At 42.2% G+C, this 14,300-nt stretch overlaps 1 protein-coding gene across 2 annotated transcripts in view; it reads left to right on the top strand.

The window, feature by feature from the left end:
* Window positions 1-14,300, top strand: part of svild (supervillin d) — a 43,151-nt gene that overhangs the window by 7,857 nt on the left and 20,994 nt on the right. For both annotated transcript variants that reach the window (XM_037080728.1, XM_037080729.1), the window contains 3 exons: window positions 5,362-5,880; window positions 10,011-10,045; window positions 13,770-13,825. In XM_037080728.1, coding sequence (XP_036936623.1) covers window positions 5,504-5,880; window positions 10,011-10,045; window positions 13,770-13,825 — 468 coding nt within the window. In that variant the 5' untranslated portion in view covers window positions 5,362-5,503. The remainder of the gene's footprint in view (window positions 1-5,361; window positions 5,881-10,010; window positions 10,046-13,769; window positions 13,826-14,300) is intronic.

Below are 14,300 nucleotides of genomic sequence, written 5' to 3'. Positions count from 1 at the left end.
CTTTTCCTAGTTTCCTCTCAGCTCAAAGCCGGGGAAGAGTTGAGTCATGTGAACGAAGGGCTTTTGCCACGCTAGACCAAAACACCCCTCTTGCCAGAATGATCTTTTGAAGCTCTTTATTAGTGGAGGCCCATTTTCAACAGGATGAAGTGTTGCAAGCCTCTACTATTGCAATTAAAACTTAATTCTGCCAGCAGTTGCAGCCAGGGTATTTAACCCGCCTTGAGTGTTGAAAGATTGCGTTTTAATGAAAAACACATTGGCCACTCAGTATGTGGTTGATTGTTGTGTGAGGGTGGCTTGAATAAAGTGAGACACACCCTGGACCCCCCCCCCCCCCCCACTCCAGCTGTTTTCTGATGCATTTGCTTAGTCTGACGGATCGGTTAGACGCCAATGCTTAATGTACAGTGTGCATGAGATGGAGTTATTGGATTGGGAGCTGGTGACCCGTGCTCAGTGGTTGGTCACATGACCTGAGTGCAATCACACACAGACACCCATGCACACAAAAATGCCACATTATGTGTACAGTCGGTACAAATCAGAGGGCACAGGCCTTTTTACGCCTCCTAGCAATATTTTGGTCATGACTCAAGCTGCTTTTTCTGAATGCATGCGGAACAGAAAGTTTGAGTTTCCTTTTACTCTAAATTAGATCTTTATTGTGGCTTTCTTACTTAGGGTACGTAAGGATACACATTACGTAATCAAACCTCAAAGCAAGGAAGCCGCTCAGATATCCTGTGCAGTGAAATTATCGCTTGCCTCTTGATTGAAGATACTTCCCTCTTTTGTTTTGCTCCTTTATGGGTTCTGACCTTGGCTGAAAAGTCCCCAGAGCGCACCAGCTGAAGAGCTTTTCTTTAGAAAGTTTTTGCTTTCCATGCACTGGCACCTGGTTTTTTCTCAGTGGAGCAAAGTTTCCACTCTCCTCCCTCTTCCCTTGGGAAGAATGTGTGTCAGGAGCTGGCCATGTCTTTAACTGCCTCATCTCTTTTTTTGTACAGCACAGGATTGTTGATGTCTTCAAGTCTCTCTGATGCTTGTGGTAACTTTATGTAGATTCCTGAAGGTTTACAATGGCAAACTGGTGTCATAATAAAATTTGTTGGTACTGAAAAGATGTTTTTTCTGTGTAAAGCAAGCACAACTTTATGGAGATTTTACATCTGATAACTGTCAAAATACAGGTAGATGGGCGCGCAGGTAGTTGAGTGGTTGAGACTGCATGCCATATATGCAGCGGACCCCGGTTCGAATCCCGGCAGGAGGACCCTTGTTGCATGTTACCCCCATCCCCCCCACCCCTTCCTGTCAGTCCACATTTGAATAAAGGTGTCTATGCCTGGAATAAATCTTTTTTTTTTAAAAAAAAGAAAAAAAGAAAATACAGGTAGTTTCAGGTAAAAACCTTTGAGGTCTTGCATCAGAGTTTCAAGGTAAGATAAGAAAAGACAGAAATGAAATCATGGAGCAATTCCAATTGATCTGAAGTGAAACAGTTTGACACATTTAGGTCTACCTTTGGTTAATATCTTGGACCTAGACCAATGAAATGACCAGGCCATCATCTTTCCAACTCAAGCTTACTTTGGGTGTTACTTTATACAATCAAGATCCTCTTCTTTTCCCGTGCACATCTACTATTTATGAACAGGGTGTAGCCTGCATTCCTGCACTGTCCTCTTGTATGGACATGTGAATTGGGGAAAAAATACACATACTGGTGGGCTACAGGTCAGCTTTTGCCTCTGAGGCACCTTTCTGTCTGGCCCCAGTCTTGGAGTGAATCAACGAGTTAATGTGTACATGCTCCCTTTGGATCTATGTGATAGGTATTCTGTTCCCATAAACAACCTGTTTCTCATTACTTCATACATGCAGATAACGGCTATGAGTAGCGTTGACGTGATCAAATTGGACTTGGTTGCTTCAGGTGCTTTGGTTGACTCACTTATAGCAAAATGTGACACTAAAGCAAAATACCAGACTGTAACACACTGAGAATATCCATTGATACTGTTAACCAACAGCAAGTTATTGCGATTGAATGAGGTTGGAACCACTGAAACACAGAATTCACAGGCAGAGATAAAGAGGGCCAAATTCTCCTCGCACATTCTGAGTAGACTTTTAACAGTCTTGGCTGTTGCAACTTCTGCATTTGTGGTATATTTCATCTGTTCGTAGATCTACAACAGCCATTATTTTGTCCAAACTAACTTGTCATTATCAGCGGAGGTCTTCGATGAGTAAATATTTAAAATCACCACTGAGTACTTGCAAGAAGAAATGATGACACTAAACCCAATACTGTTTTGAGTGTAAAGGGGATGTCTGGCTGTTGAACCAATTCAACTTCTTCTGACTGTCCATACCGCTTGTGTGTCTCAAGAGGATTTGGGACATTTGCCAGGCTTATGAGTAACGTTTCCTGATTAATCGAGAATTTATGGAGGCGGATATGGGGCACGGTCAGGAAGTGACACACTTGGCCTTTGTTGAGACAGATCTTCCTTTTGTAGCCAGTAACAACTCCCAACGGGCAACGAAAGGTCAAAGAACACTCCAGTGATTGGAAACAGAGGATTCAGTTTGTTTACATGCCCTAGAGGAGTAGAAATAATATTGTGTGTGTGAATTATAAGGTAGTACTGGTATAACTGCATACTTAGCAAGATAGATGTACTGGTGTCAGTAAAAGGACAGCCTAGCATTCACTTTCGATTGTGATAGATTTGGCACTGAGCGCCTTTTCAGACAGCCAGACCAACTCGACTCACTTGACCACATCAATCTAACATAAATTGAAGTGGACGTGCTTTTTCTCCTCCAAAGTCACATCGTCATCATCATGTACTGACTCAGTACGAGCACATTCAGTCTTATTCAGAACTCTCTTAATCTGTTTTGGTTCTGCACATTTCTGCGTGCTACACTTGTATCTGTTTCTCTGGAGAAATAACCATAAAAAGGTAAAGACACCTCGGGCTGATCTGGCAGTGTAAAATGCCTACCAAAACAAACACCCTCGGGCGACTACACATTCGCTGATAGGGGTGATGATTTTTAAAGCATGACTCACAGCTGTGTGTTCAGTACCCCTTGTTGCTTAAAATAACACAGGCAGCTTCCAAACAAAGCAGCCTCGATGTTCTGGGTCTCCACGGACAAGCTTTAGCGTACTGTTTAGCACTCCTTTTATAGGTAGTGACCTAGGTGAATTATGTAAGCGTGTGCATAGTCCTGAAATCAACATCCAAACTCAGGATCTTTTTGCCTTCATAAGGCAATTCACAGGCTTTGGAGTGACATTCAGTTTGGACCCAAAAAAACAAGTCCAATGATGTTTTTGGTGTGTTGCCGAAGATAGGTCAGGGAGCATCACAATTTATTGCTGAATCAGTTGTAGATACAGTATGTTTTGGTATTTGTTTTATAATATATCATCAACATTCACAACTGAAACATACTTTATCTTGAAATGCTGAACTTATTAAACCTAAAGCAGAAATGAAATACAGCTCCTTTGCCTTCTTTTCCTTACTGAGCTGTGGGGCTCATTCAGGCTCAAAGTCATGTAGTAGTGGATTTACCGGTACCACTCAATCATACCTGCATATTTAATAGGCCATTTGGTTTTCATTGTATGCACTAAATTCCATTTTAAAAAGCTGTGGCATCATCCAATCCTGGTTGAATTACTAAAATATGTTCCAGATTCTGGTGCTTATAGAAGTTTTATTGGGTATAGATACTTATTGCTGGTTGATGCGGAATTTTTTGCTACATTGTTTTCCCGCAATGAAGGTATCTTGGACATCTCCAAGTTTATGATATGGTGCAGACAACATATAATCATCCTGCGGGGTTAATGTTTATGGTAAGACTAAATTTAAACCTGCACAAGGGAGGCACTGTTTAGCCAAGCTCTGTTTTTTCAGGTGAAGGAGGTCAAGGTGGTTAAGGTGACGACTGAACCACAGATACATATCCCCCGACATATACGCTTATTTCCTGTGTAATATTTCAAAGCCGTATCTTTTAAGGGGGACCAGGAGTCCTGATTCAGGGCTGGTTTTTACAGCCCGGCAGGTGGTCAGGGGTCAGAGGGGGTGCACTTGAGGTTTGTTCAACCTTGTCATCATTACAGAGAAAAGGCTCTTTGAGTCAGCTCATTTGTTCCACCTTATGACCATACTCACCTCTCTTCTCCCTCTTGTCTTGACCCATTGTTCACTCTCCCTCTTTCGTTCCGTCGCTCTCATTACTGCGTTGACCAGACTTTATATTGTTCCCAGACCCGTGTTCCTGGCCATAAATGTGAGAAGCAATGTGATGAATTAACTCATGCCCTGTGTTTTGAAAGATACCAGGGGGCTCCTTTAAACCCCTGCCCTTGTGTAATGTAAACATACCTCCTTTTACTCACCTCTTTCTCTTCGCCTTGGCTGTTCCCAGGCAGAAGCCCCAAAGCATCGTAAGCATACTTGTGCTTTGAGAAATGTCTGTGGAAAAGCCCTTGCGCTTGGAGTGGAGGAGTCAGAATCTGCACTCACATAATTTTTATTGCTCTTGTCAGCTTGCGATGCATTTAGGCGAGCGCAGTTAGCAAACCTCCGCATCCGAGCCATGTGTGGTTTGCTGCTCTATGAATACATAATGGAACAAAATGAGCTCAACCCAACCTCCTAATTTTTTACCTCCTAAATTTAACACACTCGGTATTGAAAAGTCAGAGGTTATTAACTTGTGCACTTTTTTATTGTGCTAGATGTGGAAAGGAGATTTTAGACAGATAATCTTTTCCAGGGACCAGAGGCTGAAGTCTGTCCCAGCACGCTTTCCTTGAGGGGCTGTGAGCTCCTTGGCTAAGTTGCAAGTCTGTTGCAATGCTAACATATGTAAACGGACAAACACATTCACACTTAAGGGAAATTTAGTGGCTAAGCCCTGACTCAAAGCCACAGCTAAGTAAGGAATAAAAGGGGATGAAGAAGTTATGTGATGTGTGACTCTCACTTTCTCCTCCCTCTTTTCAACTGGCTCCAAGTGAGTCGATGGAATAGAGGTTATATGAGAGTCTCACTGCGGTGGTCGGCTGTCTTTGTGCAGAGCTGGCTGACATCATTCTCACAGGGAGTGTGTGTGTGTGCTTGCGCGTGTGTGTGTGTGTGTGTGGAGGGGGGTGATAGCTCAGGCAGGGCAGGGCTTGGCTTGGAGCTCTACAGCTGAGCCAGTTTCCTATGAAAGCTGGAGAGCTATTTGTCTTGGTTTTACAGTTTTAGAGGGCCTGTCATCTGGTATTGTACTCTACAATCATGACGCACTAACCATGTCCTTCTTTCCTGTTTGCAGCACTGGGATGATTTTGATGGAGTGAGACATTGCTGTCAAGGGAGATCTACAAGAAAGCTAATATCTGGGTTAACACAACTGAAGTTGCAACTTGGAGTCGTATCACCTGCATTCAAACTCTAAAATTGAATCGAACTGAAAAATGGATGGAATAGACACCCTGCAGAGCTCGGCCCCAGAGACCAAGGCTGAACGAATTGCTCGATACAAGGCAGAAAGGAGGAGGGAGCTTGCCGAGCGGTACGGCAACACAGACGAATTCACATCCAAATATGTCCGCAGGGACAGGAAAATTGGTGACACATCTGAAATAGTGTCTTCAGAAACAAAGGAGAAGGAAGAACATGAGGATAATGGGTCAGAGCAAACCTATACCAGGAGGGGCCTCAGGAATAAAGTAGCAGAACCTGATGAGGAGCCTGTGAAGGAAGAAGAGGGCACCGCTCACCTCAAATCAGACTCAACTTTATTCTCTAAATCAGAAGCTGTCTCATCCACAAAGACATCCTCCCACTTCAGGTGAGTTTATTCAAATTGAAACACAAAGCAGCCCAGACAACAAGACTCAGAGGGCTGGTCCAGTGAAGCCCAGGCTAATGTCTCAGGAAGAACATTTATTATTTAGATAGTCCTGTATGGGGCTATGGTTTGACTCCAGTACAAGTACAGTGCTGAGGAGCCACACAGTCCATAACACACCTTACTTACCATTAAATCTGTTTAAACTCAGAGCATAATATTCAAATCACCACTAACTGCTACTGAGTCAAGTACAGTGGCTCCTTTCTGAGGCACCCTTGGATTATAGAACATTTACAGTTTTGGTAGTCAAGATTGCCATTAGATTACTGTTAAAGAACGTGCTGGCCCCCGATGACTGAAGAGTAGGCATCAAGTCAGCACACTATCTTCAGTTTGAAGTAAACAAGGCTGCTTGCATTTCCAAAATTGGCCTTGTGTGTAAAGCAGTGCACTGCCTCATTTATTTTGCTGTGGTATGTGCTGCACTGATGACACGCAAGCTGCTTGTTTTTGGTTCACTTTCCAGCGATAGGGTAGAACTCACGTTTATCACATGTGAGAGCAACAAACTGGATGTGTCAGAATGACTTGGAGGAGTTTTCTGTTTGGTTGACACGAATGTTCTTCATAGAATTGGACACAGATGAAGTTACTTTGGGGACGTTTTAGCTGTAATCAAGCAGGGGATTCTGCTGTGTGCGCATAGCAAGACATGTTTGTTCTTGAAAAACAGCCCGAGGGAATGACAATAGAGAAGAGCTGATATGGACAGTGTTGAGATAAAGTCGGAGCTTGGGGCTTTTTCGAGGGGAGGATATAAGCTATATTGGGCTCTGCCAAGTTTTCATGCCCTGTGCTTAATGAAGCAAGACATCTAGATAGCTGTGATTGATGGCTTGTTGGACGTTATGGCCCAGTCATTTTATTAAATTGGGAGACATGTCTTGAGTGCGTGTAGCATGACATGTTCCAGCAAATCAACTTGCTAGCTTTTTTAATTTTTTACATGAGCCTGCTTATGTCAAAAAGGTGTTTACGTGCAAGAAGACTACTAGGCAAACTACAGAGTAAAGTCAAACGTAAAGTTATGGACCTCATTTTTAATGAAAGAGAGAGGTTGACGTGTTGATGTGTTTGTCTCACACAGTCACCTTGGCTTCTAATCTTGACAGCTTTGTTATGACGTTCGCTGCATGTCACGGTCCAGCTGTGCACTCTTTTGTGCAGGCGTGTTTCAGCAATATAGCAGCTATTGTTATTATCTGAAACATGACAGCAACTTGTCAGTCAGATTTTCATATATCATCATAGGTGCTGTCCTTCTTCTGTGTCTTCAGGATCCTTCTGAATTGTATACAAGTAGAATATATCCAAGATTCCTTGCCTGCATGTGCTTCATGATCAGCGCTTCACCCATATTCACTGAACCTTTGCAGGCGACATGTTTGTGTCTGTCTGTTACAGGAATAGCATAAAGGAAACTGGAACTCAGTTGTGTCAGTGATAAGAAAACTGTCCGTCAATGTGATTATCTGCCGCTGACGAGAATCCTTCCCTTGTGAAGTCACAGTTGATGGGTGATATTCCAAAACACTGCGTTTGACACTGAACAATTAACTGTCCCATCACCTAACTTGATACTTGTTCATGTTTATATAATCTTAATCTCATTTAAAAGAGAGCACAGTAACATGGTTTGGTTGTTAATGTTAGCAAGTGGACTGTAGCACCAATACAAGAGCACTGTACAGAAATGTGATTCCTTATCTAAAACATGCAGTGTTTAATCATGTGACATCATTATCCAACAGTATAACATGCAAAAGTAAGATTATTTGATGCTGGGAAGATTTATAGTTTACTTTACACAATACTGTGCATTACCTGATTGCAGTTCGATTTCAAAGAAACTTTAAGAAATGTGTGAATGGCATATTGCAGTATTTTGGCTCTGACGATCTGTGTTATTAAGCATGTGTAGTAAACATCAGTAATTGTTCCACTGGCATGTTGAGGTTAGCCAGTCGGATTGTAAAGAGGACTTAACGGGCTAATTATTGTTTGTATGGCTGAACCGTCACAAAGCTCAGTACTGTCATAAGAAGAACCGAGCCTCGTAACAGTTAATTGCACAAATTAGACACATTGAAATTAAATCTTTTAAACTATGCCACAGTTGTGATTATTATTATTATTATTCATGCTTTGTTTGAGTGATATTCAACAGAACAAGAGTGAGGATGTTTACTGGAAGTGTTGACCCTCCTGCCTCGATGAGAATGTGTGTTTGCTCTGTTCAGCTTCCCCCAGTGCTTTGTCTGTATTGCTGTTGCTCACCCTCTCTGCACTGCTCTCCACTCATCTTTCGTGGTGCATTTTTATGGCAGAGTAAGACTGACGCATAGTAGTTCCTCCCCTTTAGCCAGCAGTTGATGTGGGGGTGGGGTTGATGAAGTGTCACAGGGTGCTGTGGTTGTAGAGTAGGGTGTTGGAGTGGAGTGATTGAGAACAAGGTGGCATCAGTCACAGAGAGTGCCAAGGCCTGCAGCAAACTCTCTGGTGGCTGAACGTTACGCACTGTAGTGCTTTTACCCATGTAGCACAAGTTAATTAATCATTTAAAGTTCATGTGTAAATTACACAGCCCAGACTGCTGTGTGTTGCTTTACTTTTAATTATTGTTACACCTACAGCAACGAGTGATCTTCCATCTCCAACTACCCCATATTCACACTCCATAAATACATCGGCTGGGCATTTTTGGATTCCCCACTACATCACAAGTCTGAACTGAGGCGTGCCAACCAAAAACTGTCAAAACTTTCCATGGTTGCCAAACCAAAGCCTCAAATTACTCCAGATGCTGGTAAATTATGCGGTGGCTGGGTGATTTTCTGTGCTCACCAGCCAAAAGGATAATGGTAATGTGTTGGGTGGCTGGTAAAATTTGGACGTTTACTTTCCATTTTGCCAGTGGAGAAAAAAGTTAATCCAGATGGTCAAATAGCTTTGGAAACCCCGTCCCCCAACACCATTGACTCTGACAATTTCAGTAACTTTCCAAAACCGTCACCCAGACATTCTTCACCACTGATTGGCCAGGTGTGCGGATAACAGAGAGTCAGCAGGGTTTTAACTTCTCTCTGTACTGTATTACTCTGTGTAAATTCTCCACTTTTCATGCAAACAACTGACAGAAAGAACATTACGTTTCCCTCCCTGTTTAATCGATCAGTAGAAAATGTAAGAAAATTCCCCAAAGCACACAGTGATGTCCTCAGAGCCTGCAGTGTGTCTATGAATTATTAAAGCAAATAACTGCTGTTTTTCACAGCAGGATAACTTTGCATTTAGAAACACAAACTGCATCACAGCCTTCATTGATGTTTGCTGTAATAACGGATTTAAAGTCCTGTAGCATAATGGGTGGTTTCGTTCAACTGCACCGATCACTGTCATTTAGTTAATTGAAACTACTGCCATTGATTTGCTGTATGGATGTTTACTTTTTTTTTTTTTTTCGCTCCATAGCTCAAATTTGTGTGGTTGTGGCTTTTGGATTGCAGTGAAGTCTACATTCAAATGGATCTGACTTCATTTAGCCAATACCAATTCTTTACAATAAATGCCTGCTCTGTGTCCCAAATCTGCAGTTCGGCTTGGAGCCATCTCCCCTTCCTCAGTAACCTCTGACCCCTCCCAGATGTCCACCATGATTCTCTTTGTGTGTTTAGCGCAGTCGTGTCCCCTCCTCCTGTTACATCATCACTGCTACCCCATAGGCAGCTGCTGTCCCCATCCATATTTAACGCCCATTACTTAGAGATGAATGGCCATCTTCACATGCTGCCCAGGCAGTGCTGTTATATCATTGCTGACATGGGACTGGAAGAAAAGCATGAGTAAATGTTGTAGCGTATCATACGAGGCAGTATAATTGGTGGCTTTCTGCTGCTGCTGTTGTTGTTTTTTTCTTTTTTATATGTGGCTTGAGTGCACATTTTTGGATTGTAGTTGCGTAAGTCATATTCCCAGTTTTCTGTCTAGTTTGCAAGTAACAGGCAAGTCATTTCTGTCATCACTTCAGTATGTTAAAGAGTGACCTCATTTATCTCTGTCTCCCCTAGGCTGCTGGAAACTGATGACACAGAGGAGCCAAAGGGTAAGACAAGCTCTCCACTTTCACCACACTCAGATCCTCTATTGTTCCACAGACGGCATTATCCCTGAACTCACTCAGGTTCTCTGTATTACTCAGTGTTCAAGGAATACTGAGCTCATTGCTGATGTCAGATCACCTACCTGGTTTATAGATGTTGGCTGTTTTAATACTCTGCCACTGATGAGGAGTGAAAGAAAACAGATCTACCGATGTCTTTGGCTCTGTTTTGTCCGCTGTATAATTCAAAGTGAATGTTTTGCCTCAGGCAATGGTTTCCTCTCTCCAAAAAAATGAGGGAGATAATGTTTGGCACGTGTCTGCAGCATTTTTGTTCAAAGACTGTGAATTAGTGGGTGCGCGCTTAGATGCATGTGTGTTTCTGAGCAAAACTTGGATCATGTGTGATTACTCTGGAAGCTTATTTCAGCCAGCTCGCATTATGAACTAATTTTGGAGCCTGCTGCTATAGAGAGAAGAGAATGGCTACGTTTACACTGCTGCCTACTTTTATGATTCACATTTCAGCCACCTGAGCCCCCTGAGTCTGTCCATCAGTCTGTCTGTCTGCCGCCTGCCTGTCTGCATCAGTGGTGTGTGTGTGTGTGTGTGTGTCTGCGTGTGTGTGTCTGCGCGTGTGTGTGTGTGTGTGTGTGTGTGTGTGTCAAGACTGCACAAGAGACAGAGTTATAGTGACAGTCAGAGAGAGGTGATGGGACGCTCCCTGGAGCAAGGCACCAGTGTCAGTATTCAGGAACAGCGTTGTGTAATGTGTCTTATTTGCTCAGCTATTTAAACAGACATTTCTTGCCCTAACAAGTCAACCAGGAAGTCTGGAACATCAGGTCGAAATGATTCTCAAATATAGTCAAATAGATAGAATTATGTTGAGGTTATATTATATTGTATTGTATTAAATGCCTGTTGATTGTCTGGTCTTTGTTTCCTGTCCATAGAATTCCTAGTTGTTCAGTCCAATCATTGATTAAAACGTCACATTGGACCTGGACTTTCATGTGAATGAACACGGCAAGCACAAATAGTAAATGACCAAGCTTGTCTATCCATGTGCAAATAAATCCAAGGTTTATCCAAACGGTGATTAGTGAGTTTGACTCAAGTGCTTACTCACCAGATGCTGTGGGAAAAGCTTTGTTCATTGCACAAATCCAGGTTCAAGCTCCTTCTCAGGGAAAATTGGTCAGATCTATGATGAAAAATGTTGCGAAATTTAAAACACAACATGATGACAGCCATGAACAGTCAGTGGGTGCTAATCATTTGCTCACTGCTGCATATTGCCACATACAATTTTACATCCATTAACACATGCTTATAGTAAAGCTTGTAGTAAAGTTTTTCAGTTACATAATGAAAAATTTAAAACCATGTTCACCAGATTAAGTTTAGTGGTTTTCTACTGTTTTACCCAGAAACAAATCATGTTTCCTATCACTGATTATCATTGAAATAGGGAATCACAATATCTATATATTATATAGGAACATTGCAATGACTTGATTAGATAAAATAGTATGCAAGTTTGGTTTGAGGCTGATATTAGATATCATTGAACATTACTCTATTTGCGATGTCTATCACAACACAGATTATCACACAGTGCTCACGGCATCTCCAGGCTTTTATTTTGAAAAGGAAAATGCATGCTGAGCTGTCATGGCAGGTGGGAATGAGTCCGGTCTGGCAGAGGTTACTGTAGGTTAATTGGCCTTATGTAGCATCATGCAGTGAGCGCTTTAAATTATAGACGTGGAGGACTTAGTTTCTAAGAGTGCCAGCTCACCAGTTTGGCATTGGGTGGAACAATATCCCCCAAGCCTAGTAGAAATACTACTGAGTTTGTTCCCTTGGGGCAGCTGTGGCTCAGGAGATAGAGTGTTTTAGATCCCCACCTCCTCCTGTCCTCATGTCAAAGTGTCCTTGGGAAAGACACTGGACTCCAAATTGCTCCCGATGGTCTGGCCAGCATGCTATATATGAGGATCAGAAAACCTTGAGAAGTGCTTTGGACAAAAGATGTAAATGCGCAATTTACCATACTTTGATTGATTACCTCTCAGACATAGTGTAGATGAACTGATTAGAGAAAAAAGGGGCAGTGTATTTCTGTGGTTAGAAGACAAGAGCATAACTTGTACTTAAAGGACCAAAGACACAGAGATAGGAACAAAGGGCAGCCACTGTTCAACTTTAATTGAGATATGTGCGTGTGTGACGGCTGGAGCGTGTGAGAGCATTGGCAGTGCGTTCACATGGCTGATGGCGCTTCCTGTCCAAGCTGGCAGAGGATTCAGTGCTTTGAGCCAGAATGCCTCTCATGGTCACATCAAGGGTTTCCCCAACCCTCCAGCTCTCCCACAAGTCAGCGAGACACACACAATACACTGATTTAGTGAACTCTACTTGGCTAATATTCACATTTGTGCAGACTCTTCTGGTCATTACAAGGTCAAAGGCACATCCAATAAGCTCTCAGCAGCTGTAACTGGTGGATAAGATGGATGAAGACACTTGTGGAGAAGTCAGTAAACTCAAGTGGAGGTTTTTCCATGTCTTCAGTTTTTCTTTTTTTCTCTCTCTCTCTCTCTCTCTCTCTCTCTCTCTCTCTCTCTCTCTCTCTCTCTCTCCGTCACTGGCTCAGACAATGAATGGATGACGATGTAAAAAAGATTGGACTAGAGTCAAAACTAAAAGAGTGCAGTCTGAGTGGAGTCACCAGTCTGCAATGCATAACATTTCATCACCTGAACTAAATCAAGCAAAGTTCTGGACAGCAGGGGAGCCTAGAAACATAAATCAAAACTAGAGTATATGGCCTCAGTGGAACATTTTTGTTTCCTTTGGAAAAGTAGACAAAAAAAAGTTTGACAGAGATTTGTTTGTTACTTTTTTCTTTTTTTTTTCCCTAAGAGGGGGGACAATTTTGGCTTGAGGTTTCCCATTGTCAAGGCAATAAAAACAGACTTAGAGTGGGCGAGGGGGTTTGAGTGTGCTGACTTAAGAAATGTGTTTTGTTTGGGAATACCATTAAATTTAATGGCTTGCTTTTGTTCGCATTAGAAGTATATATTCTCAGGGCTGTCTTTGATTAGACAACTCCCATTAAATCATTTCTCTCTTGCACATGTGCCCAACACACAGTAAAAATATTCCTTTCTTTAACAAGTACATTGTTTCATCATAAACCCTGAGTCGACTGGAGCCTAGTGACTCTTCAAACCCACTCTGAGACAGGAAATGTCTCTATCTCATCTGATCCAAAGACACCTTAGAAGAACTGCAGAAGCCTATAATATAATATCCTGTCATTTTTCAAGCTGTTATCCACAGCAAGGAAAACTTCCACCTTACCTGGAAAGACTCCGCTGTGTGTATTGCCCCCTTGAGTACAGCATGTCTTGACTTTTAGAGAGATTGGTGTGTGTGGAGGAGATTTTATGAATGTTCTCTCTGGCATAGACTGATCTGCCTGTTCAATCTACCTTTGTGCAAGTGTCTGCGCTCAGTCTGTGCATGCAATTGTATTCTCCACTTACAAAAAGCCGATGTCTGACTGACCATCCATCAACGATGCATTATGTTGTGGATACCAAACACACACTGTCCATCTTAATCCCTTACTGTAAGATGACACCCCGAAGCACTATTAGTGCAAATGTGCGCTCTCTGTTGTATTGATAGCCAACCTTGTGTGTGTTCTTTATAGTTGACGAGAAGCCTGCGGACTCGGCCCAGAGGACTTCCAACGTGTCTCTTTTTAAGGTTTGACCTCTAACTCCCTTTATCAAAACGTTTTGTGTATCTAAATAATTATTCACTGTTTCTTTTTACTGAAAAATAAATTTGAACAACTTCTAGTTCCAAGCAGTGTTGAAAAGCAAGCAGCACAATTTAAAATGTAGTAATAACAATGAAATTACTAACTACTGCAACTCTTTATTGTTTGAAAGTTTGGGGTCAGCTTGTTTGCTGTGGGTTGCTACCAGTTTGGTCTCTCTGCTGTCCATGGACAGACTAGTTTATGCTAGATTAGCACAGGCAGTGGGGGCAGTTAGCTGCAACGCACTGATGTGAAGACTTCAATAGACTGCATAATCATTTTAAATATAAGCAAAGGCGGCTTTTTTCATAAAGGTAAAATATGTGACCAAACAGCATAATGATGAACTAATGTAGTGGTGCAGAGATGCCCTGGAATATTGTTCTTGTTCTGCAGATGTAAGAATATATGTTTGTT

The sequence above is a fragment of the Acanthopagrus latus genome, chromosome 20 (genome assembly GCF_904848185.1).
Source record: "Acanthopagrus latus isolate v.2019 chromosome 20, fAcaLat1.1, whole genome shotgun sequence".
Taxonomy (NCBI): Eukaryota; Metazoa; Chordata; class Actinopteri; order Spariformes; family Sparidae; genus Acanthopagrus; species Acanthopagrus latus.
This window is presented reverse-complemented; position numbering and strand designations above follow the sequence as displayed.